The sequence below is a fragment of the Squalius cephalus genome (assembly GCF_949319135.1).
Source record: "Squalius cephalus genome assembly, chromosome: 5".
NCBI lineage: Eukaryota > Metazoa > Chordata > Actinopteri > Cypriniformes > Leuciscidae > Squalius > Squalius cephalus.
The window spans coordinates 26,592,588-26,615,148 of NC_137126.1; the positions used below are offsets into that span (position 1 = coordinate 26,592,588).

The following is a 22,561-nucleotide window of genomic DNA, read 5'->3' on the forward strand; positions in this document are numbered from 1 at the left end:
TCTCCCGAAAGGGATTCTTTCAACTAGGGAGATGTTACAAAAATAAGCATCATTTGGCATGAGTCATGTGATTGCTTCCCTTTGCACCCCGTCTAACCTTTGTGCAGCAAAGCTCAATGAATATTTAATGAACCCCTCTGTGCTTCACAAAATTAAGATACAGAAGGCATCATACAGACAATAAATAAATGCTTTTAAAGGTCATTTCCATATACAAATATAATTTCTTATGAAGCTTATCATACAAAGCACATCCATTCACCTACAGCATAACATTTACAAAACACACAGTGTGGCGGAAGCCTTCCAAAAAATATATTACAAAAATGCTAAAGGAGTGCTTTACATAGTGTGTTTTGATGTATGTATTATATATTAAGATAATAGCCCACTTTTACATATATGTGTTCATTTCTCTGTTGTCAAAAAAACACACCCCATTTATGAACATGCAGCTTGTGATATGTCTTTGCTTTAGTTCTATGCTAAAAACAGTACAAGATGTATACAGAAAACATTATTGGAACAAAATATCACATTTTATCCAAATAAACTGATAGACTTTAAATATTCTGCCAAAATAAGACATTACATGTTACACTCAGCTTTGTGAAATATAATTATTCTAGTAGAATATTAATTTTATTTAATGTTTGATTAACCTTTTAATGTTAAAGGAGAACTCCGGTCAATTTTTTGTAAATTTGGAGTGCTGTCAATACAGAGAACAACGACAAAAATCGGTGTTGCCTACACCGTGTTATCCTCTTTTTAAAATTGGCACCCTGTTGACTTCAATGGGGCAAGTTTTAAACCTGCTTTTAGCCTCTTAACATCCTTGATGTGTCATTACAAGTGCACAGCCAATGTGAGTGATTCCTTCGGAGTGAACACGGGTGAATCTGACTGCAGTAGATGTGAAAGATATGAATAAAAATGATGTTTATTCAGCCAGCGCACATACCTGTATTTACATCCTGTTTTCGGTCTAAGTCCACAGTAGTTGATTGTCGAGTTCACACGCATAGGTTTAGTACCTATGATTACGCGCGTGAACTCGACAATCAACTACTGTGGACTTCGACCGAAAACAGGATGTAAATACAGGTAAAATACAAATTTTAAAAAGAGGATAACACGGTGTAGGCAACACCGATTTTTGTCGTTGTTCTCTATACTGACAGCACTCCAAATTTACACAAAAATGAGCTCAATGTTAAAATTGCCCGGAGTTCTCCTTTAAGGCACTTTATATAGGCATTGCTGTGTTAAAGAGACAAAGGCAAAATAATCTACATACAATTTTCATAATCACCTTCCTGAATATATTGTTTGAAAAATTGCTCATAAAATAACATTTGGTTTCTTGACACTAGCAGTTTTCAGAGGAATGAAAGAGAAATGTCCAAATGAACATCACTAAAATAGAATGCGTGCATATACATATTGAATTCAGCTAAATGTGAGGATGCAACCTTGTATTAGTAGGTCAGACGGAAACATCATATTTACAAAAGGCAAGTATCTAAAAAAAGAAATTGTTTACAAAATGCGATGTAACACTATTACATGTAGGTTTGTAACAATTAAGGAAATATATATATATATGTATTTTACGCAGATTGAAGACATTCAAAACAGTCACCCAGATATTAAACACTGTTTTAAGCTTAATGTGGAAAACTGAATATGAACTGTAAGTAACTTATATAGGTAATCATTTTAATATAATAAAAAAAATTGACAAATGTAACAAAAAAAGATTTTTACTTTTCTTTTGTCCCCAGAAGTCCACTTTATAGCAGCCATAGAATATGAACATTGAGAGTCAATCAATGCCTCTGTAGCAAAAATATAGCTATAATAATGACAGATTATACAAACTGTACAGAAACATGATGAATGACAGCAAATGTTTGTCCCCGTAAGCTTAACTGCTGAGGTTATAGAAACATGAGAACATCCTGGTCAAACACAGACAGAGAGTCTCTTCATATGTTCATATCTCAACTGATGCATGAAGCCTCCTGCTAACAGGAAGGAATTCCTTCTGGAAAAGCACTTTGCTCTTCACAATCCTTAAAGCTGTAGATAGTTATTCAAGGGTTATGAAATGAACATCTTCAGTCTTTCTTCCAGTGCAAAAATTGGGAATCAGTTTAGGGGAGGGAGGCTGGTGGAAAAGACAAAGGCATTTACCGACAGGCACAGGAGTCCACTGTCATATTGGGGTAGACCTTAAGGACCACGTTCTTGTCTTCATCAAAGAAGAGGATGCTGAGGGAAGACATCTTCTCCGGCACACAGCAGGGCTCTGGGATGCCAGGGACCACCCCGACCGCCCGAACGATGCTCTGGATGGTCGCATGGTTTGAAGGTTTTAAAGACTGTAAGAGGTAAAAAGCTCAAGAGGTCAGAACCTATTACAGGGTTTAGGACAGCTACAGTTTGTTTTGTGATAAACCAGTGAAAGCACTAAAGGGTGTACAAATAGGTCAAAGGTTTCACAGACCAGGTTTAAGACTAGTCCCAGACTAAAATGCATGTTTGAGCTGTTTTAACTGAGAACAACTTGCACTGACGTATCTTAAAATATGTCAGTGCCATTGTTTTGTCTCAAGATGCACAAAGTAATGTTGTTTATAAAAGCTACTTAAATGTCCTAATTGAACTAAGGCCTAATCCTGGCTTAATATAAGCCCTGTCTGTGAAACCAGGCCATTATGGATGGTTTCATGCTAATCCATCTGCATTCCAACGTCTGTGAAAGGGAAATTACTCATGTTCTCACTTTTCACAATCATTCGAAGAGCAAAGAAAAGCCTGACATGGGACAGCTATTTGCTGTAGTGATGCACAGTGTTTCTGTTGTTAACTAAAACTGAACTATTAAAAATATATTCGCTAATGGATATAAAGCTGAGATAGAATATTTGATGAAAAACTTAAACTTAAATCATTTTGTAATAAAACAACAACAACAAAAAAATGCCATAAGCACATTACAAAATAACTAAAACCTAAACAATGAAAACTGCAAATATAAATAAAAGCTAATTCAAAATATTAATAAATACTGTAATAGCATATAAACCAATATTCAAATTCTGGCCTATAACTGATAAATTGTAGATATTAAAATGCTAAAGTATCTGAATAAATTAAGAATACACCCCTAAAAACGAATCATTTTAAATGCTACAAGTGAATTTAGGAATTACAACACTATAACATACAGTATGAAAATGGATATTTACAATTGGGTTTTGGTTTTCTATGATCAGAAACATAAAACTGTAGTAAAACTGAAGGAAATTAGACCTCATGTTTCTTAAACTTAATCATATCACAAAGGGAAAACCATTGGTGGCAATATCTAAATGGAAGCAGGCAAGTTTTATGATCAAGGATGACATGAATGGTATAATAATGGAAGCTGAATATACTGCTGTGCTGCCTATGATGATTTACAGCAATTTCTTCCACTAGGTGGTGCTTATATTTCACTTCTCTACATGCATGTATCAGTCCCTTTTCCCACTGCTCTGGTTATTTGCTCCTGGAGTTCACAACAGATCACAGTGCACAACCTTTCGAAACTCATCTTGACCTTTTGCTCAATAATAATAATAAAAAGTCCAGCTTACTGATTTCAACAACAACAACAACAAAAAAAAAAAATGAAATTTGAGATTGTTGTAATCATACATACCTTTGGCATGGGGAACTGACATGACCCCGAGCAGTAGTATGCATCAAAAGACTTGGGGGAGATAATCCACTCGCTCCAGCCGATATCTGCAAAATCAACCTTTAAATATCTGCGAGCACAGTTCCTTGGCTCGTTCCATTGCTTCTTACGAGCTTTCTTAATGGTCTGCTCATCAAACTGCAGGAGAGGGTTCTTGTGCCGTGGGTTCTTGCGAGGCTTCTTGCGAGGGCGCTTGACTGGTTTGCCCTCCATTGGATCGTAAGGGCTGGTCTCATCCCATGTAGGTATCTCATAAGGGTACTCGGGGCCTGGAAGCTCATTGTTTTGTAGTGGCAGCAGGATGTTGGTGGACCGTCTGGTCCGATGTTGCGAGGAGGCACTGCGATTATGTATTTCGAGCAGATGAAGATTAGGCACCAGTCTGCTTCTGTGCCTCTGCAGGGTGGACACGACACTCTCGGGTTCGGAGATAGCCGAGTCGTTGGCGTAGACCAGGATGTAAGGAGACCTATCTGACAAGAGTTTCTTCCAAGGTTGGCGTCCTTTTGAGTCAATGTCAATGCCTATGAGAAGCTGGTCGTGATGCTTGGCTTGGTTGACTACACGAGTAATGTCTTTCCACTGCCATGATATGAAGTCCCGGTACACTGTGGAGATGTTAGTGGAAAAATGGCCGATTGTTCTGGTGGTGTTATCCACAAAGCTGAAACTCCAGACATCAAGGTGGATATGACCTTGTCTTCTGAGATTATTATGGTGAGCACAGCTCTTGTGCCTTGGGCATCTGTGGCTGATGTTCTGTAGGTCACCAATGTAGTAGTGCAGCGTTGCTGAGAGAACATCCTCAGACTTGGTGAGGGAAGTGAGGTTGAAGATTTGTAACTGCTTATCATTGATGGTCCCTAACAGGAAAAAACACATTCAAAAAAAAGCATGGCGTTATCATCACTCTTCAACCAAAACATTTCACAGAAGGCAAATGACAAGCAAATGACTCTAGAGGGCGGTATGTTCACTCTTTATAAGTAACTCGGTGTGGGCTTGTTTTTTTCTTCTTCAGTCGTTTATAAATGTAGGTTGCACTTTTAGGGGGATTTTATTCCAACTGCGTACAAACAACCACTAAAAGCCAAGTTGCACGAAACAATTTCATTATTATTCGCTGCAGTGTTTCCCTTTCTTCCCGTGTTTCTCAGCGTCTTCACCATATTAGTGATGCGTAAATGTGCACAAAAGAGATTTATTCTGTTATTTAGATAACTAGTTTATTTTTGCGAGGTTATAACAATTGAAAAGACATTACTATTTTGGTCTGGCAAGTCGCTTAATTTGAGCTTGTTTTGATGAGAAATCTGGCAACACTGGCGCAATATGACTGTCATCCGAGCGTCATCGTGAGCGAAGAAGCGCAACTTCTCAACACCAGCGAGTTATGGTCATACCAGCGATTAAAGTGTATTAAACGATAATTTTTCAGACATAAAAATAATTCAGTTAAATACATCAGTATCGAAATCGTTTAATTCACTTGCAAATACTGAGGCGAACGCTCGTTTGCTTAAAATTAAGGAGCAACACCGGAGTAAAAGTACATTTAATAACACGTAAAAATCTGACCACTAATATCTAAAATGATTTATGAAACGCCACATGACGAGCTGTTTCTTCACCTCGATCTGCTGTCTCTCAAATCTAAATCAACAGGTGTAATAGAACCAACTGCAAAACAAGCTGTCTTAAAGAGACAGTTCACTCTAAAATGAAAACTTAACAGAAGTTGGGGACTGACAGCCTCAGTCACCGTTACCATATAGGCCATGGAAAAAGATCCACTTGAAATTAATTTAAACATCTCTTTTGTGTTTGACAGAAAAAAGTCAGGTAGGACTGCAGGTTTACACACACACACACACACATATATATAAATAATAGGATGAGTAAATGAAGAGAGACTTCATATTTGGGTGAACTATCCCTTTAGGATATGAAGCGCAAAACTGATGAACACACCAACACTTAAACTCATTTAGGAATAGTGAGGTGATATTAACGAGTACATTGCTACATTTTGTCAGCTACTACGAAATACATTCAACACCTACCCAAATGTCCTTTGAAGCCGCGGACAGTGTTGCCATCTTTGAGAGGGAATCCCGCGCTGGTGTATTTGGCGTAGAGCATCTGCATGTGTTCTGACAGCGTGTCCTGCTCGCTTTTCTTCACATGTTGCTCAGCTTGCGCTTCCACTTTTTGTCCAAACTGCACGTCTTTCGAGAAACTCATAAAGGGTGTTTTAAGCACAGCACAGTATCCACAGCACAGATAACCCCATCCCAACAGGAGGATAAACAGTCGCTGACAGCGATCCATGCTGGATGTCCGAGACTGCTGAAGCTGATTTAGGTGTAGTATATCAGTGCTGAATGCGTTTCCAAACTCTTGTCTCTTGAGAGGGAGAGCATCACATGGACCACAAAAAATAAGGCAAAGAGTAGAGCGAGAAAAATAAAGTGGAAATTTAAACAAGATGTCAATTTGGTGTGCTCAAAAAGAATAGTCCAAATGCACGTTTCCAAAGATGCAGGAGATATCACAGTCCTTGTGCAAAATGTACGAGGATGTCCGTGTGAGTTTGATCTGCTGTTGTCCTGATGGTCAGGCTTGATTCTCAGTTTTGTGTCTGAGCGATGCTGTTCTCAGCCAATCGCGCCTCTTCCCTGCGTTCATTGAAGGTAAAGCTTGTCGCGCTAGTAATATATAGGGCTTATGGGAGCAGTCGGACAGTGTTGGGAAGTCCAAATGATTCAGCGAATCGGTTCTTTTGAACGGTTCGTTTAAAAGAACCGATTCAATAAACAGATTATTCTGTTCTTTACGTCACCACGTGTTCCCTAACATCTCGGCGAGGCATTCATTACATTGTTGGCTACTAATTTTAAGAGAAGCATTTATCCAGATAAGAAAAACAAATTCATTTAGAAACTAAATATTTGCATTTACACTAAACAGTAGAAACCAAAATTCATTCACATCACTTAATTGAAACAGTTTTTGCAATTTTAAATAGAAGCTAATTTATTAAAACCAACTCCTGTTTCAAATGCGTATTTTTGCCATAGCCTACACCACAGCTAATGAAGTAGCCTAGCAGTAGACTACTTTCTGCACCAGTGGTCAAATAAAGGTTTGGTTCCTCAGCCGGTTCTCGATTAACTGATTCAGTGGTTAACCCGTATAATTGCGAGTCAGACTTGTCCAAAAGATTCACTTCGACCGATTCGGTTAGAAAATCACTATTAATTCAGTCTAACTCAAGAACGAATATCTTAGACCGGTTTTGTGAACCTTATCAACTGATTTATTGTTTATAAGTCCCGATACAGTCGGATATTATTCTTCACAAAGACAATATTTATTTGAATATAATAATATTTGAGAGAGAACGAAAGAAGAAGCGATGAGTAGCTCTCTAGCCTCTAAAAAATACAACACGTGAAAAATGCATTCTTTATAGTCTCGAATGCACGTTTAGGGCATCAAAACAAAACCTACACAGACTTTTACGTCTTCATCGTACACTATTCTGCTGTCTCTGGGCGACTGGGTGAGTCATGTGGATGTGTTGTAGGCTAATGCTCGATAGTGAGGTCCGTGAAACGTCTCTCAGCAAAGCTGTGTGTCTGGGTTGATGCGCTGAATGACATGGCTTATGGAGAGCATTAAAGGCTCTCTGTCCCATTTAGTTGAGCTCAATGGCGATGAGCAGACACATCCTGCACAGCAGAGTCTGATCCGGATGCTGCACCGCGTCCCCTGCGCACACCAGACCCGCGAGCACGGCTTCAATGTCCTCTGTCACGGTCTCTCTTTCAGGATCACTGAGCAGGAAGTGATTGACTCTCACCCCAGACATCTGATGCCAGTGGACTTATTTTCAAGATATGATTTTGTCAGATCTGCCCGAGGTGTAATTGCTGTATAGTGAGAAAATATGTGGTCTGCTGTCAATAACCTATATTTATCATGTTTTATAATGTCCCACTAAACTCCCTTAGTCCACTTTAGGATAAGAACCCAGATTTTCACAAGCACATCTGCTATGTTGATTTGTAGGTGTATGAACGAGCTGTGCCTTTGTGAGGGTCTGAAGTGGGCAGTTTCATCACACTGCCACTCCACCACATGAATAAGGACTGTTAAGTTAAACAGTTATTAATGTGGGTGAATCACCACCCACCTCTTGAGCCCTCATCCTGGTGATTAAACAGAATATATATATATATATATATATATATATATATATATATATATATATATATATATATATATATATATATATATATATATATATATATAAATTCTAGCATGGGTTAAGTTTTGTTTAACTTAGTAGTGTGGCATTCCTTTTTTGTTAATTGGCATTTTGTAAACTTTTGGTCAACAACTAGTGTAGAGTAAACTAACTATTGAAGTACCACAATGGCACCAACAAGTACCATGAGCCTCCACACTAGCAATATCTTGTTGTCTCCTTTTTGTAAATTCTCAAAGACAGAATTATTGACTGATGGATATCTAATGCCGGAACTCTCTGCAGTATCTTAGGATCTGAAATCATGTCAAATGGGTGTCCTTGTCTATTTCATGGAGTGTTTGGCAGCTTTTAGTCAAAATGAAGCTACAAGCAGTCGAGGGGACATGAAAGAACCCCCATGTTTCTAAAGGGCTTTATCTTTGATTTGTTCAGACAAACAGAGGAGTTGTTTTAGATAAGAATACAATACAAAGCTCAGGTTCCCAAGTAAGTGACTGCAGCATCAGACATTCTCTGAAAGCTATGTGACTAAGTCCCTCAAACGTGTGATTGTAGAGGATAATGGCAACAGTGGTTAATAGAAATAAAAATAGCATGACAAAAAAAAAATTCTGTAAATTTTTATTCAGATGTCTTTAAATAACTTTAAATATTTAATATACTGAACAAGTCAGTGTATCAATTTAGAAAGAATCTTTTTTTAATTTATTTTTTAATAAATAATGGTGGGCCCTAAAGATCAAAATGCACAGCTCTACCATTCAACACATCATTATTATGAAATACTTAGATTAAAACTGTTTATATGTAGATGAAATTAGTGGCTCCAAGTTTTTATTTTTATTTTTATTATACATTTAATTGGAGAGTGGTGCACAGGAACTGGTCGCGGGTTTTCTGGTGACGTGATCATAAATTACAACATGCACATATAGATCAGATCGGACAGGAGTTCGGATGAAGCTATCACCAGGTATTGCCTGTTGGGTTAAAGAAATAGTAATTAGGATTAAACTGATTATTTTTAAGATAGAAATTTTAACCATTTTATTTATTGAAGTATTCTTGCTACATCAGTTCAAATCTAATTCAGTAGAAGACCACAACTTCTATAGTAAGTTTAAATGGTGGCCAACCTACTTAGAGCAATAAATCTAACAAATTATACTCGAGAAAACATTATTCACTGCACTAATTAGTATTTTTACACTCATCTTTAACAGACATGGTGTTACCCATTTAATTATATTCAATTAATACAGTATATACATTTTCAAAAGAACCCACAACACAGAATTTCTATATTAAATGCCATCTAAATGCCTATTTATATTACTGAAGTTGAGAGAAAAAAACAACATATCTTGCAGTATAAGTGTGATTTGATTGTTTAAACTTGAGTCTGGGTGTTACTTTAATATATGGACTCCATAGGGTGCCTCCACCAAGAATAAATATGATCTTAAGCCAGCTGGGATCCATTATTAAAGAGTAACTGTTTTAGAAGATTTAGGTTTACATTCATTCTATGTATTTACTGTTCATCAAACTTGTCTAGGCTAACATACCAATTTTGTTTAGAGCCAGGATAAATGCAAACATATGCTGAACATTCCCCCCCAAAAATGAAATAAAAGCAAATGAAAAGCATTAGCTGTTGATTTATAAGGATTGGTTATCAAACTAAACCACCAACAGCTACTTTGGAGGGATGACAGTTTTCATCAAAAGCAAACAAAACCCAAAGAAGAATAATTTGGGTTTCAAATTTTGAAATGTTCACAACACCGGCTGTATCTAACAAGGGCAATAAAACAAACAAACAAACAAACAAACAAACAAATCAAATCTAGGCTTTAAAATGCCATGGTTTCGCCAGTTTGTATGAAGGAATGCATCCACATGGGCAATGAGGTCATGCCTGGTGGGGGCCTGAGGTTGGATTCTGGGTGCACAGGCGGTTTCAGTGTCTGGGTTCCTTAGCCTCCCCTCGTTTTTAATAGCCGGCCTGGTCGGGGTGTGCTCGACCACAGGCAATACTCGCCTCTGCCATCTCGCCCTCAACGAGGCAGCCTGGGCGAGTTTGTGTTCAAAGAGGTCGGTCTGTAGCGTTGCCTCTTTTCTAAAATAGCATGCACTCATAGCTCCTGGGCACAAAGGCAAAAAAAATTGTGGCACAGGTTCCAGGATTGAATTTCGCGGTTCGTTCTAACCCTCTCTGACGGATATTTCGAGAGATTGGAACAAAAATGCTACCCAGGTGCAACAATACACTCCACTTCACAGGGAGGCTATTTGATATCACGAAAGAATGGTTTCACAAAAATGTTATCATGGGATGACTCTTGATCATTGCTGTTATGCTTTTTTATGTGTGCAAGATAATACATTTGTCTTAATGAACCTCATGAACTGATTAGACACTACATCTAATAGTAGTACAGAGACAATTCAATGTCCCTGTTTAAATCTTAAGTTATTCATTGAACCAGTACTCAATTTAACGTAGTTCAGGTGTTTATTTACTCGTGGATATTAAATGAGAGCTAAAACGTGACTGAGAGAGGTCAGCACTCTCTGTTTACCAGTGTGTCACAAGTTCTGCTCATATCAAACATGCTCACCTCTGGGTCAACATTCAAGATTTTCATTTCTTTCCTGCACTGGAAGAGCAGACCGCTTGGATTCTCTGTGATTACCTCATAGTTTGAGCTGGCATTATGTTCGGCCACCTGTGTTCCCCAGTTGTAGAAGCTGAAAAAAGTTAGGGTTAATATGTTTACAATAGTTTAGAGACTTAAAAGTTTTGACAGAAAAACACTGCAGTAAAGATGAAAGGCTTTGCTGAATATAGGGAAAAATATTAACTATAAAGTAAAAAAAAGTTCACCTGACAAAATTGTGTTATCAAACAGTTTGATAAAACATGCACTTAGAACGCCAGGTGTTAAGTTGTATATAAGGAATCATAAGAACAATCATGCTCTTGACATTTAGAATTACATTAATAGTGGCCTTCCATGTACCTCTTTGCATGTAATTCAGAAGATCTTTTTACACGTTTCTAAAAATGTCTTGACTGAAAGCAAACTATGGATGCAGAACAAAAATTAGTTAGTTTTCTATATGCCTTCTAAGTCTAACTCTAATGGCAAAGTTTATCTGACAGCTATTAAATGTGTAAAGCACAAATCGCAAGACATAAGGACTTTTTGGTGTAGGGAACTGTCAGAAAAGCAGGTGCATGCATGTAAACAATTATAAGATATATATATATATTTTTTTTTTACAGTTTTGTCAGTTTCATTGCAAAGGCAAACTATAAGAAAAGTCTGTAAAATAGGGCACAGTGTACTGTGTTAATATGAAGGAATTTTGAATTTTCCAAATAGATTTTTAGGTGTTTTGCCCATATTTTGAATTACACATCGCATTGCTTTCTAGGGCTAAAGGAAATGTCCGTAAACTTAACAGACAATGTCCTGGGAGAAAATGACCAGTACCTTTTTTCGTTTGTCTACAAAACATTTCTCCAATTTTCCATGTGAAATTCTTAAAGGGAAGGCTTGTTACTTTGAAAGTTAGCCATTTGACTATTTTAGCCTTTGGCATGCTTGTTGGACAGACGTTTCACTGACATATCAGTTTCCCTCTAACTGAATACAGAGACTCTGGGACATTTATTTGAATATGTTCAATATTAGATTTCCAACTTAAAAAATCTGCATTCACACTTGAGCTTCTACTAAACTTTCAAGACATTCCAGGGCTAAAAAAAAACTTTCTCAAAGCTACAACCAAAAATTCCTCTGTCCACACTGATCAATGTGAAGATTGAGAACCAGCAGGCCACTCAAAATGGCAGTGAGAATAGATCTAAATGTAATTAATGCAGCCAATGAGAAATAGTGAAAAAAGAGACTGTCTGGCCTGTGTTAGTGGTTCTCATAATAAGCTCAACTGCTGGAAGACAGCTGCTTTGCAGAAAAAGAAATCTAAATGTCACACTCTGAGGCAGTGAGGGTTGCTCCAATGGACCTCAGCTTTTCCCAAGCAGTAGTTTGTGGTCCAAGAACAAAGCTGGACTTTGGGGAGAGGCACTTTATGAATCCGAGGGAGAGGCACATGGATGCAAGAGCATTTTATTCTCCGTTGTGATAACACGGTGGACGTAAGCCAGCGCTCTATACGTTTAGTATTGCTGCAATGCTACTTAACAGCATCTGTAAAATGTTTATGACCTTAACCTCAAGGATATAAATCATTAAAAAATATTGTATGCAAAATAAACATGATCCTCATTTGGCTGATTTCAAGCTAGGGACGATTTGGTTCAGCAGCAATCCCTGGTTCAGTATAAAGTCAGTATAAGGATTATCGAATAAATCCATAATAAGTCTAGATTAATCAGGGATTAATGTCATTGTGGTGTTAAGTATTTAAAGAACTGAAAATACATTATTATGTCCTTAAAAACACATGAGGACAGTTGCCGGTCTTCCTGCAAGGCTTGCCCTGGATCAGCTCTTCTTTACACACCAAAAAAAGGACACGATTAAATTCCATTTTTCCAGTGCTCAGTAGGCCCATTCTATGGCTGTACCATCTTGAAATATCTCCAGTTTATTATAATTTATTACATATGGCTCTGTGTGTACTGTAAGAGAGAGAACGCATGATGGAAAGACAGCTCAAACTTCCCTGTCCGCCATTTCCTGTCAAGGCGACCAGAAACCATGGTGCTAGTCACCAAAGCAAACAAAATTGTGCTTGAAATGAAAAGACTGGCTAATAAGATGTAAATAAAATGTAATGGTCTGAATCAAACATCCTCGGAGGGTCTCCGCTTGGCATTTTGCATCACAGGAAAGACTTCCTTCGGTTGCCATCGGCGTGACTACCGTCACGGTAAACATGGCAGACCCACACAAAGACAAAGATTCTGTGGAGAAATACAGTGATGCATGAAATGACAAGTTTAGCCCTTATTCTGTTTGCCTTTTGGATCAAACTTTTTCTTCACAAAAAAAAATGGAAAGTCTTCACTTTTCTTCTCTCCATATTGGTTTGTGACATATACAAAATGTAAAACTTTGTGAAGGACTTAGAAGCAAGGATGCATATTCACTTCCTCCTTTTTAAAATAAGGGTTGACAGCATTTTCTGTGTCTATTTATACTGAAATGCCATATAGCAATTAGCATTTTTGGGTTGACCACTTTTATGCAATGGTAAACCACTTACTTTTGGTCTAAGAAACAGGACAGATGTGAGATATTTTAACAGAGAACATGAAAAGATGGGCAGAAAAATGCTCTAGAGCCTTTCAATTTTCGAGTCACAGGAAGTGGGAAGACCGACTTGGGCTCTCTGAGTATTTAGTCTATCTGAGCATTTGGTCTATTTGTTTTGTGATTGAAAAAAGCACAAGTTCAGCAACTTGCCTCATTTGGACATGTTCTTTGGCAATTATGGTCCCATAATGTCCTTACAGACATCACCAGGTGATGAATGCTTGCTTAATGAAATGCATGAAATGCTTAATATTCAAAGTGCAGCTGGCACCCCACCCACACTAACTTACCAACGTGTGAAAAAACAGGGTTTTGTGGAAACAATTATCGTTCTGTTAATGATAGGTCTGTATCTTTACCATTACACTATAAAACACACAGAGAGAAAAGAATGTTTGTGTACGGCAGTGCTCCATGGTTACCAAACTAAAGCCTGATGGAGTGTTTTAAAAATCCATCAGCTGTAACTCTATGGATCAATGAGAAAGCGAATAGTCCAGTTTGTAAACTAGAATTAGTGAGAAATCAGTAAATGTGCCATTCAATATAACCAAAGAAAGCACTAAGTCTATTCTATTCAAAGGATCTATCTGTCTGTCTGTCTGTCTGTCTGTCTGTCTGTCTGTCTATCTATCTATCTATCTATCTATCTATCTATCTATCTATCTATCTATCTATCTATCTATCTATCTATCTATCTATCTATCTATCTATCTACTGTATCTATCTATCTATCTATCTATCTATCTATCTATCTATCTATCTATCTATCTATCTATCTATCTATCTATCTTTTTTAGTTAATTTCACTTTTGGCAGGCCGTTTTAAAATTCTCAACATTGACAAGAATATGATTGTCCTCAGCTGGTGGCCATGACTTTTGTACTCTATATTTTTGTGGTGAGGCAGTCAAAGTCTGTCAGCTGTAGTGTGGATTCATGCATCTGTACGGGAAGAACACAGCATCTGCTCCATCTTAGTGGCAACCACAAGCACTGCCTTTTATTGTTCCCGTGAGAAGGATGGTGGAGGAAAGAGAGAACACAGAAAGAGAGAAAAAAGCGACTGAAAGAGAAATAGGGAGTGAAAGAGAGATGGGGCTGAGAGTACACAGGAAATGAGAATGCTTATGCTGTAGTGTACTTCCTTTACTTCCTTTGATTAGATAATGTGCTGTGGCAGTTAGGATGTGGATATACAAACACAAACATGCCTGTATGTATTAAACATAGACTGCAGTCTTTCATCACATCATTTTATTAATATTTATTTGGGGTTCACAGTTTTATATGTCCTGTTTTGGCATTCATGGGAGTGCACACCTTATGGAGAACACTCATTTTTGTTATATATGAAAATGGGTATGTTCAAGTTTTATCTGACCTGGTCCATGTAACGATTCACAATTCAGTTTTCAGACCATACAGTGGAAAAATTCAAAGAAATGAAACCAAACGTTCATTTTTATTTTTTTCCGTTACTTCATCAATGGATAATTTCCATTATTTGTCCTCTTATAAAAATTTTCTGAAGTCACAATTTCGAAAAAATAAAATTGAAAATGGCAATTATCTGCTAAGTAACCGGAAAGAATGAAAAAAATAAACATTTGGTTAAATTTTTTATTTTATTTTTGCATTTGCAATGTATATGGTCTGAAAACTGAACTGTGAAGCGTTACACGAACGGACCCATCCTATTTATTGTATTAAATGACATTTGTTTTTTACTCTTGTTCTTAACATTCAATTTTAATATGCTGATTTGATGCTTAAGAAACATTTCTTATTATCAATGTTGAAAACAGTTGTGCTGCTTAATAAAGCGCAGAAACCACAATATAGTGTTTTCTCCCTTTAATGTACAGAAAGTTTGAATATTTATTTGAAATTATTTTTCACATTTTTAATATAACATTTCAAAAATAACTTCTAAATAACTTTAAAAACAATTTTTTTTAAATAATTTTAATGCATCCTTCTAACGTAAAGACCCCAAACTAAAATATATTTCCTGTTTTTAATCATCTTAAATGGATCTTAAGTGCTCTTAAAGGAAACCTCTATGAAGACTCTTTTTGGATGGTTACGACTTCAAAACTTGGTTTAAAGAGGATCACCATTTGACTAATATTAATATTAGAGCCTTTATTCATAATGGCTGCCTGCTCTTCCTCCATTTTGAAGAGGAAGTCTTTTTTCTTTTTCGTGCAGACTTTTTTTGGAGTGGATATCCTTTTCACAAAAGACAAATGGTTCAGGGATCAGATGGATACTGCTTTCTTGCACATTAATCTGAGAAAATCTAACCTTTGAGATGTTCAGTAGCACATCTATTAAAACAATAGTCACCGGAAATCATCATAGATGGGTCATAATATAAGTAGGCTTACCTTAAGTCAGTTGTTTTTGGAAAAAACCTTTTCTTTCCACTGAAATATGGTTCAAAGTCTTCAGATTTTAGTCGGTGGGAGTAGTCTATATACCCAGATATTTCCTGTCCGCGAGAATTTCGGTCCCTTATGAAAATGATGGACTGCAAGAAAAACAGGAGGACATACTGTATAAATAATCTGGAGTGCAATATGCTATCCTGAGAAACTAGACAAAGGAGAGATATAAATCATTGCAATAGGGAAGATTATGTTACAAATACAACCTTAAGAAAATTGTGTAACAGTCCATAACATGAATTAAAAATAATAATAATAATAAAAAAAGTATTGCTGGTGTGCATTTCAGAATGGAGGACAGAAACACTGCACAGTTCAGTCAGCCGTTGTTTTGTCTGGATGGTAATGCTGAAAGAATAACTTCCAACCACATCTCCTGTGAAGAGGGTCTTTGTTTTGGCTTATCTGTTTACCTCTAAGAGACAGCGAGAGACAGAGTCACTCTTCTTTTGTGAAATCATCCTTTTTTGATAGCATAGTCAATGATATCACATGTGTATTTCTATCAGAACCCTGGCCATCTGTGGATTTCCCTTACATGTGCAGGATAAAAGTGAGATAACTAGCAGTGCAGACTTGAAAAGGAACGGTCCTCCTTTAGATGATTTAAACAGATGCTATCGGGTTCACAGCTGGCCAGGGGCTGATCCAGCTACCTTATCTGTGGCTTTTGCGCTCCCCCGTCAGTCTTGAAAAGAAATCATCAGGCAAAGGCGAGGAATTACAGTGGGCAGAACAAGGATTGGAGATCATCTTTCGATTGCAGATGAGGGATCAAAACCCTCTAGCCCACAGTAATACAATGGCAGAAAGGTTTCCTCTCGCCCTCATAAGTTCACAGGCCAAGTGATAAAACAGATCTGACTGTTCCATCAGTTTCCCGTAGTTTAACAGAACAGGTGTTGTACCTTCAACAAGTTTTCTGTTACTGTATCTGATATAGAAGAAACAGCGACTTATAAGCAAACATAACTTACAGACTGTGTCAGTTATGAATGAACTAAAAAGGGCTGAAAGTATCTGTGCATTTTCCCAATATTCTCCCAACTTTAGGGATACACAATATATTGATACCATATTAGTAATTGATATAAAAAAAATAACAATCAGTTCAGTTGACAATGTTAAAAAGAGAAGTGCTACTTAATTATTTCTGGATTTAATTATTTTTCAGGATTCTTTTATGAACAGAAAGTTCAACAGAAAAGCAAAATAAATATTTTGTAACATTATAAACATCTTTACTGTCCCTTTTGATCAATTTAATGTATCCCTACTGAATAAAAGTTAAAGGAATAGTTCACTTTAAAATGAAAATTCTGTCATCATATACTCACCCTCATGTTGTTTCAAACCTGTATGAATTTCTTTCTTCTGCTGAACAGAAAGGAAGATATTTAGAAGAATGTCAGTAACCAGACAGTTTCTGGGTCCCATTGACTTCCATAGTAGGAAAAAATATACTATGGAAGTCAATGGTACCAGAAACTGTCTGGTTACTGACATTCTTCTAAATATCTTCCTTTCTGTTCAGCAGAAGAAAGAAATTCATACAGGTTTGAAACAACATGAGGGTGAGTATATGATGACAGAATTTTCATTTTAAAGTGAACTATTCCTTTAATTTCTCTTTAAAAAAAATAAAATAAAAAAAATCTCACTTTACATAAACTCTTGAACGGTAGTGTAAATAGTACACATTTTAATGAAAATATTTAGCATCTTATCATATCAGGCATAACTTTTTGTAATGTTGCTGCATCTATAAATATATTTTTTTTTGTACGGGGCAGATTTACTAAACAGGGCAAATTCGCGTGAGAGCGCAATTCCAAAACAGCGCCGATGGGAGTGGGAAGTTCTGTGCGTGAGCAAATTAAAGAACACAGACGCTGTCAGATAATTTCCATAATGACCAATGCAATCTACCAGGTAGCGTCTGGTTTATGACGTGCTTTTTTTGGGTGGAAAATGATGACGCAAACACCAGTACATTGATCAGCGCAAATTTGCGTGATTCATTTAAATACTCTCCTCCCATAAATTTTGCGCCTGAAAGGGAAACTCCTACAAATGCATATGCAATAAGGTCTGCCGCAAAAATAACCATGCCGGTGCCTTTTCACAAAAATTTCTCACTGCATGTCTTTAGTAAATCCTGACAGTAGTTTTTAACGGCAAAAGAGGGTTTGCGCTGGCGCTGATTAACTGTTAGTAAATCTGGCCCCAAGTCAAAATCTGCAATTTTTCAATACATCTGAAGTGTGCTGCATCTTCTGAAAAGTTCTGGTTTGACAGTGTCAAAGGTTTGAAGACACAAAAAAAGCTTTCTGAACAGCGCATTTGATAAGATACTCTCACATGCCCACTCTACAGTGTGGCTTTAAATGAAGAGAATAAACTGAGCGGCTTTATCACCAGTCTGGCTGGTTCATGAGGGTGTTTTCTCTGGTAGGATTTACCAATGACGCATTTATTTCAGGGCTCAGACGTGTGTGTGTCAGGGTGGTATGATGGCATCCTCTCGAATGGATGACACTTTGAGTGGAAAGCAGGGCCTCTTGGTGCTCTCCGGCCTGGGAACAATCCTGTACTGTCAGGGAGGCTTGCAGGTGTCGGAGGGTGTCAGCTGGCCTCTGTTTATTATTGGTGGGTTGTGCTTTAGGAGGAATCCCAGGCCATCACTAACAACTGTGTAAATTTGTCGGGGTAATGAAAACATGACCTGGATGAGAGGAATGCTTGAGGTCGGAGTCCTTTTTTTTGGCAGGCTTACCCTTGTCCCTCTTTAGGTGTTCCTTGAGGGGGGGGTGGGGGTGGGGTGGGGGTGGGGGTTGGGGGTGCTTATTTGACTTGGACGTGACTTCACATAGTGGGGTTGTGTAATAGATGCAGCGGTGAGTCCAGATGTGCTGAGGTGTTCTGCTTCTGTTGGGATCAGCCAGAATTGCATTTGGCCTCTAGAAAACTAAGAGGGCCTGGAAGTACTCTACAGGACTTCACAGGGCTTCAAACAAAAATCCTCTAAACTGGCAACACGATGCACATTTTTTTTCCTTTCAACATAGATATTTCTCACCTCTGTATTCACATAACTATCCACCTGCCACTATCCTAGGGCTAAAATGCACAAATAAGATGTGAGAAAAAAAAAAAAAAAAAAAAAATCACATAATAGGCCTATATGAACAGTATATATATATATATATATATATATATATATATATATATATATATATATTACTTTCCCTAAAAGTTCAAAATGCAGAGACATGTCTTAAATGATTTCAAAATACTTTCATGTTTAATGGGCTATTTCAATTATTTCTGATAAAGTATGTTTGGTAACTTTTTAATTAATACAATTTATTTAAAATTAAAAGACAATTAATTAAATCTATCCATAAAATGATCCCATGTTGGGAACCTCTAAAATGTTTTAAATATGAAGTGCCTGTCAGAACCTTTTAGAACATTTTCTTCTAAGAGTGTACGTCATACACACACAAGTTTCCTGAGAAATTTTTCGAACCTGCATGGAGTGAAGCCTGTAAATCTTAAATTTGCATGAGACTTTGGACTGTAGAGGAAAAGTTAATGAAGTAAAAATGTATAATGTGTTTGCTTTTTTAGTGTTTAGAGGTTTTTTAAGGTTTTCTGACCATTTTTAACCTCTATATATCTAAAAATCAGTTTTTAAAATTATTAAAAAAATCTCAATACAGGACAACACAGTATGGCTACAACAAATTATTTGAACTTAGCGGTCATGATGTTTAACATTTTTTTTTAATGTCTTTGACAGACTTACTGAGTTTCTGTTCAAATGTATGCAATACGAATGAAAATAATCAAAAGATGCTGCTTCCTTTTTCTTTTAATGACAGGGTGTGTCAGAAGACAGATGTCCTGGCACGGGGAACAAAAATGTACAACTTAACCATACCGAAAGACGGGTTGCTCATTTTGGCAGCTGGACATTCAAATCTGGATTTACTTTGAGAATTTTAAAATAGTTTGATATATATTCAAAAGAAGAAACTGAAAGAAAGAAAAGAAAGTAATCAAGACTTGTTACTGTGGGGCAGCACATTCAAAGCAGGTGGTGGAACTATGACACGACTTTTAGGGAAATACAGAAATAGGATTGTGTCGAGTTATGTGGTCGTGAGAAGAAAAGAATGTGTAAAAAAGGAGGAAAGGACAAAATAAGGTTGTTTATACAGAGGTTGAAGGGGAGAAGGGATTTAAGCAAATGTTTACTCATGTGCTTGGCTTTTCCAATCATAAACACATTGCTTGGGTGTTTGTGCAAGAAAATAAACAGAGTCTGCACAGGTGTCCTCTGGCCATCTACAAAACACCCTAGAAGAGCTGGTGTTCCACTCTGAGGACTGAGATGGAGCTTGCCAACTGTGGACACTGCCAAGGGTGGAGGAAGTGAGGTGGGCAATCAGTTGGGCAGGAAGCTGAGCAAAAAGATTGTGTTGGACCAGAATTTGATCAAGTAGAGACCAAACCACAAAACATGTGGCTTTAAACAAGGGTTCAAGGATTTGGCTGGTTATGCATGGTTAAGATAGCCCCTGCTGGTAAATGCCGTAACTACACTACATTATGGTGGCAAAAATCAACTTTCTCAATTGCGGCCTTTGGAAATTAACCAGATTTTTTCCAAGCAACACATAAATTGCAAACATTTTATTTAATGAAGTTGAATGTTTTGCCAGTGACCATTATTGGGGGGCTCTTAAAAGTTTGATATGGACTTTTAAGCTGTATGGTAAAATAGAAAAATGTTTTACTTTGATTCAATGCTTAATCTGAAAACATAATAACATGTTAGCTCATGCGTTGTTTAAAGAAGCATTGTAAATAAATTGCAGGAGCCACATCTTTTCAATACCAAATGACCGTGCAACAGGTGTCAAATGTTTCAGATTGAGTAGCCTAAAATCCATCAGAAGTTTACATTGATGAGGAAAGTCATTGTATCTACTGTCAAGGAAAACGTGTCTTAAATTAAGAGCACAGCTAAGTTTCGTTGTGAATTACAGCTTCAAAAACTAGCACATGGGGTCAACAAAAGTGGCAGCACACAAATCAGTTGAGTTTAGGTCTCTTTTGAGATTTCCTACACCAAAGTGACTCCACGCAGACAGCTTTCCCCAGCAGTGCTACTACTACAACTATTTTCCACATTCTTTTGGCTTCCATGTTACTTTTGGGAAAATGTAAGTTTATCTGAAACATGTGCAAAGCAGCACTGCCCTCTGGGACATAGACGTCCATATATGTGAACCTGTGAGAAACCTTTCCAAAGACTGACATTTATTGATTAAGTGCTCATCAATTTAATCAGACACTTTCCTTTTCCTAAATCATAACATTTTATGTTTCTTACACATTGTGGGATAGTACAAAACAAAGACAGGAAAAATAAATCATGCACTACTTACATTTTCACAGTGTTCGGCACCTTGAATTTGAAGAACTTACTATTTATTCGGTATAATCTTCGATGGGCTTACAAAAGCTTCCTCAATCACAGTGTTTAACTTAACACACCCTATTTGAGCAGGCATTGAAAATGGCCAGAATCAGGCCGGCTTGCTTGTGTGAACCTGGATCCCTTTTGCAAACTAATGAAGAATTCTCTTTTGGTTACAGAGGAAATCAATATTGTGTGTAGAGCCTGTCTTTATTACTGAAGGACACCACCTGCAAAAACGCATGAAGTGAAGCAAAGCAGAGGTGAACCAGAGGTGACCGAACACATGCAACAATTCTAAACATTGACCAACTTTAAGTTCATATGCATAAAAACAACAACATACTTTTCATTGGGGGTCTCATTAACAAAATGTATTTCACAATTTACATAGGCAAATAAACATAATCTGCATATTCCTCATTCAAAAACTGCAGGGCTTGACATTTGAGGCATCTGAGTGAACAACACGCCCACAAATGCACTTTACAGTTCATTTATAAGAGAATTACATTTTTTTCCCCTGCATTGAAAGTGCACATGACCAGCTACTGATGGGATTTGTCATGATGGGAAAGCTTACGAATCAGATCATATGCCTGATACATGTTTGTTTTCTTTATGACCTCCCCCTTGATTTTTCAGAGGATGATGCTACATACTGGGCTCTGTATTTCAGTGGATTGCAGCTAGGTAACCAGACCTTTGTTGAACATTTACTTAACAAATCACTTTTGTTAAACAAGGGCATGCAAACAGTAGCTGTGTTTAACAATGAGTTAAAATCTAATCTTTTTGTCCTGGACATCTGCAGGGCCGTTGCTATGATTTCAACTTGGTACAATATTACAAGGTTTCTACTAGTGTGGAATCAAAGAACTGGGAGGAAAGTCTGATGCAATCGACCTCAAGATTTCTATGAATGGAGTAGAATGATAAATGAGTCACGTTACTAAAACTTAATGTTCAAGGGTTGAAACCAAACTCACAGCTGCCATCTGTTCCCTGCCTGAATGCAACAGGAACTTCTGTGTGAAAATTAAGTTTGCTGAATTCTTCGGCTGGACATAAAAGGTGGCCACAAACAACTTTATTTTGGAATGCACTCCCTTCCTGTTATTTAAGAAAGATGTGTTAAACTGAGAGCAGAAAAAAGAAGCACATATAGTGTGTTGTTGGATGTCATTTAAATGATTTTGAACTCTATATCTTATAAAGTTCAATATTTCATTTTTACATTTCTACCTGTCCTAGCAGGACATGAGGCAACGTGGAAATACTTTACAATAAGGTTCC

At 37.2% G+C, this 22,561-nt stretch overlaps 2 protein-coding genes across 2 annotated transcripts in view; both read right to left on the minus strand.

Annotated features, from left to right (window-relative positions):
* Positions 1 to 468: 468 nt before the first annotated feature.
* On the minus strand, positions 469 to 6,440 carry bmp3 (bone morphogenetic protein 3). The gene is made up of 4 exons (XM_079871292.1): positions 5,815 to 6,440; positions 3,713 to 4,614; positions 1,249 to 2,387; positions 469 to 682 (listed from the first exon to the last, which is right to left on the minus strand). The coding sequence occupies exons 1-3, from the start codon at positions 6,080 to 6,082 to the stop codon at positions 2,196 to 2,198; spliced, it is 1,362 nt and encodes a 453-aa protein (XP_079727418.1). The 5' UTR covers positions 6,083 to 6,440; the 3' UTR covers positions 469 to 682; positions 1,249 to 2,195.
* Positions 6,441 to 8,704: 2,264 nt separating this feature from the next.
* Positions 8,705 to 22,561, minus strand: part of cfap299 (cilia and flagella associated protein 299) — a 72,238-nt gene continuing 58,381 nt past the window's right edge. Inside the window, exons 4-6 of the mRNA XM_079873214.1 lie at positions 15,715 to 15,857; positions 10,652 to 10,781; positions 8,705 to 9,007 (exon numbers count right to left, since the gene is read on the minus strand). Coding sequence (XP_079729340.1) covers positions 8,885 to 9,007; positions 10,652 to 10,781; positions 15,715 to 15,857 — 396 coding nt within the window. The 3' untranslated portion in view covers positions 8,705 to 8,884. The remainder of the gene's footprint in view (positions 9,008 to 10,651; positions 10,782 to 15,714; positions 15,858 to 22,561) is intronic.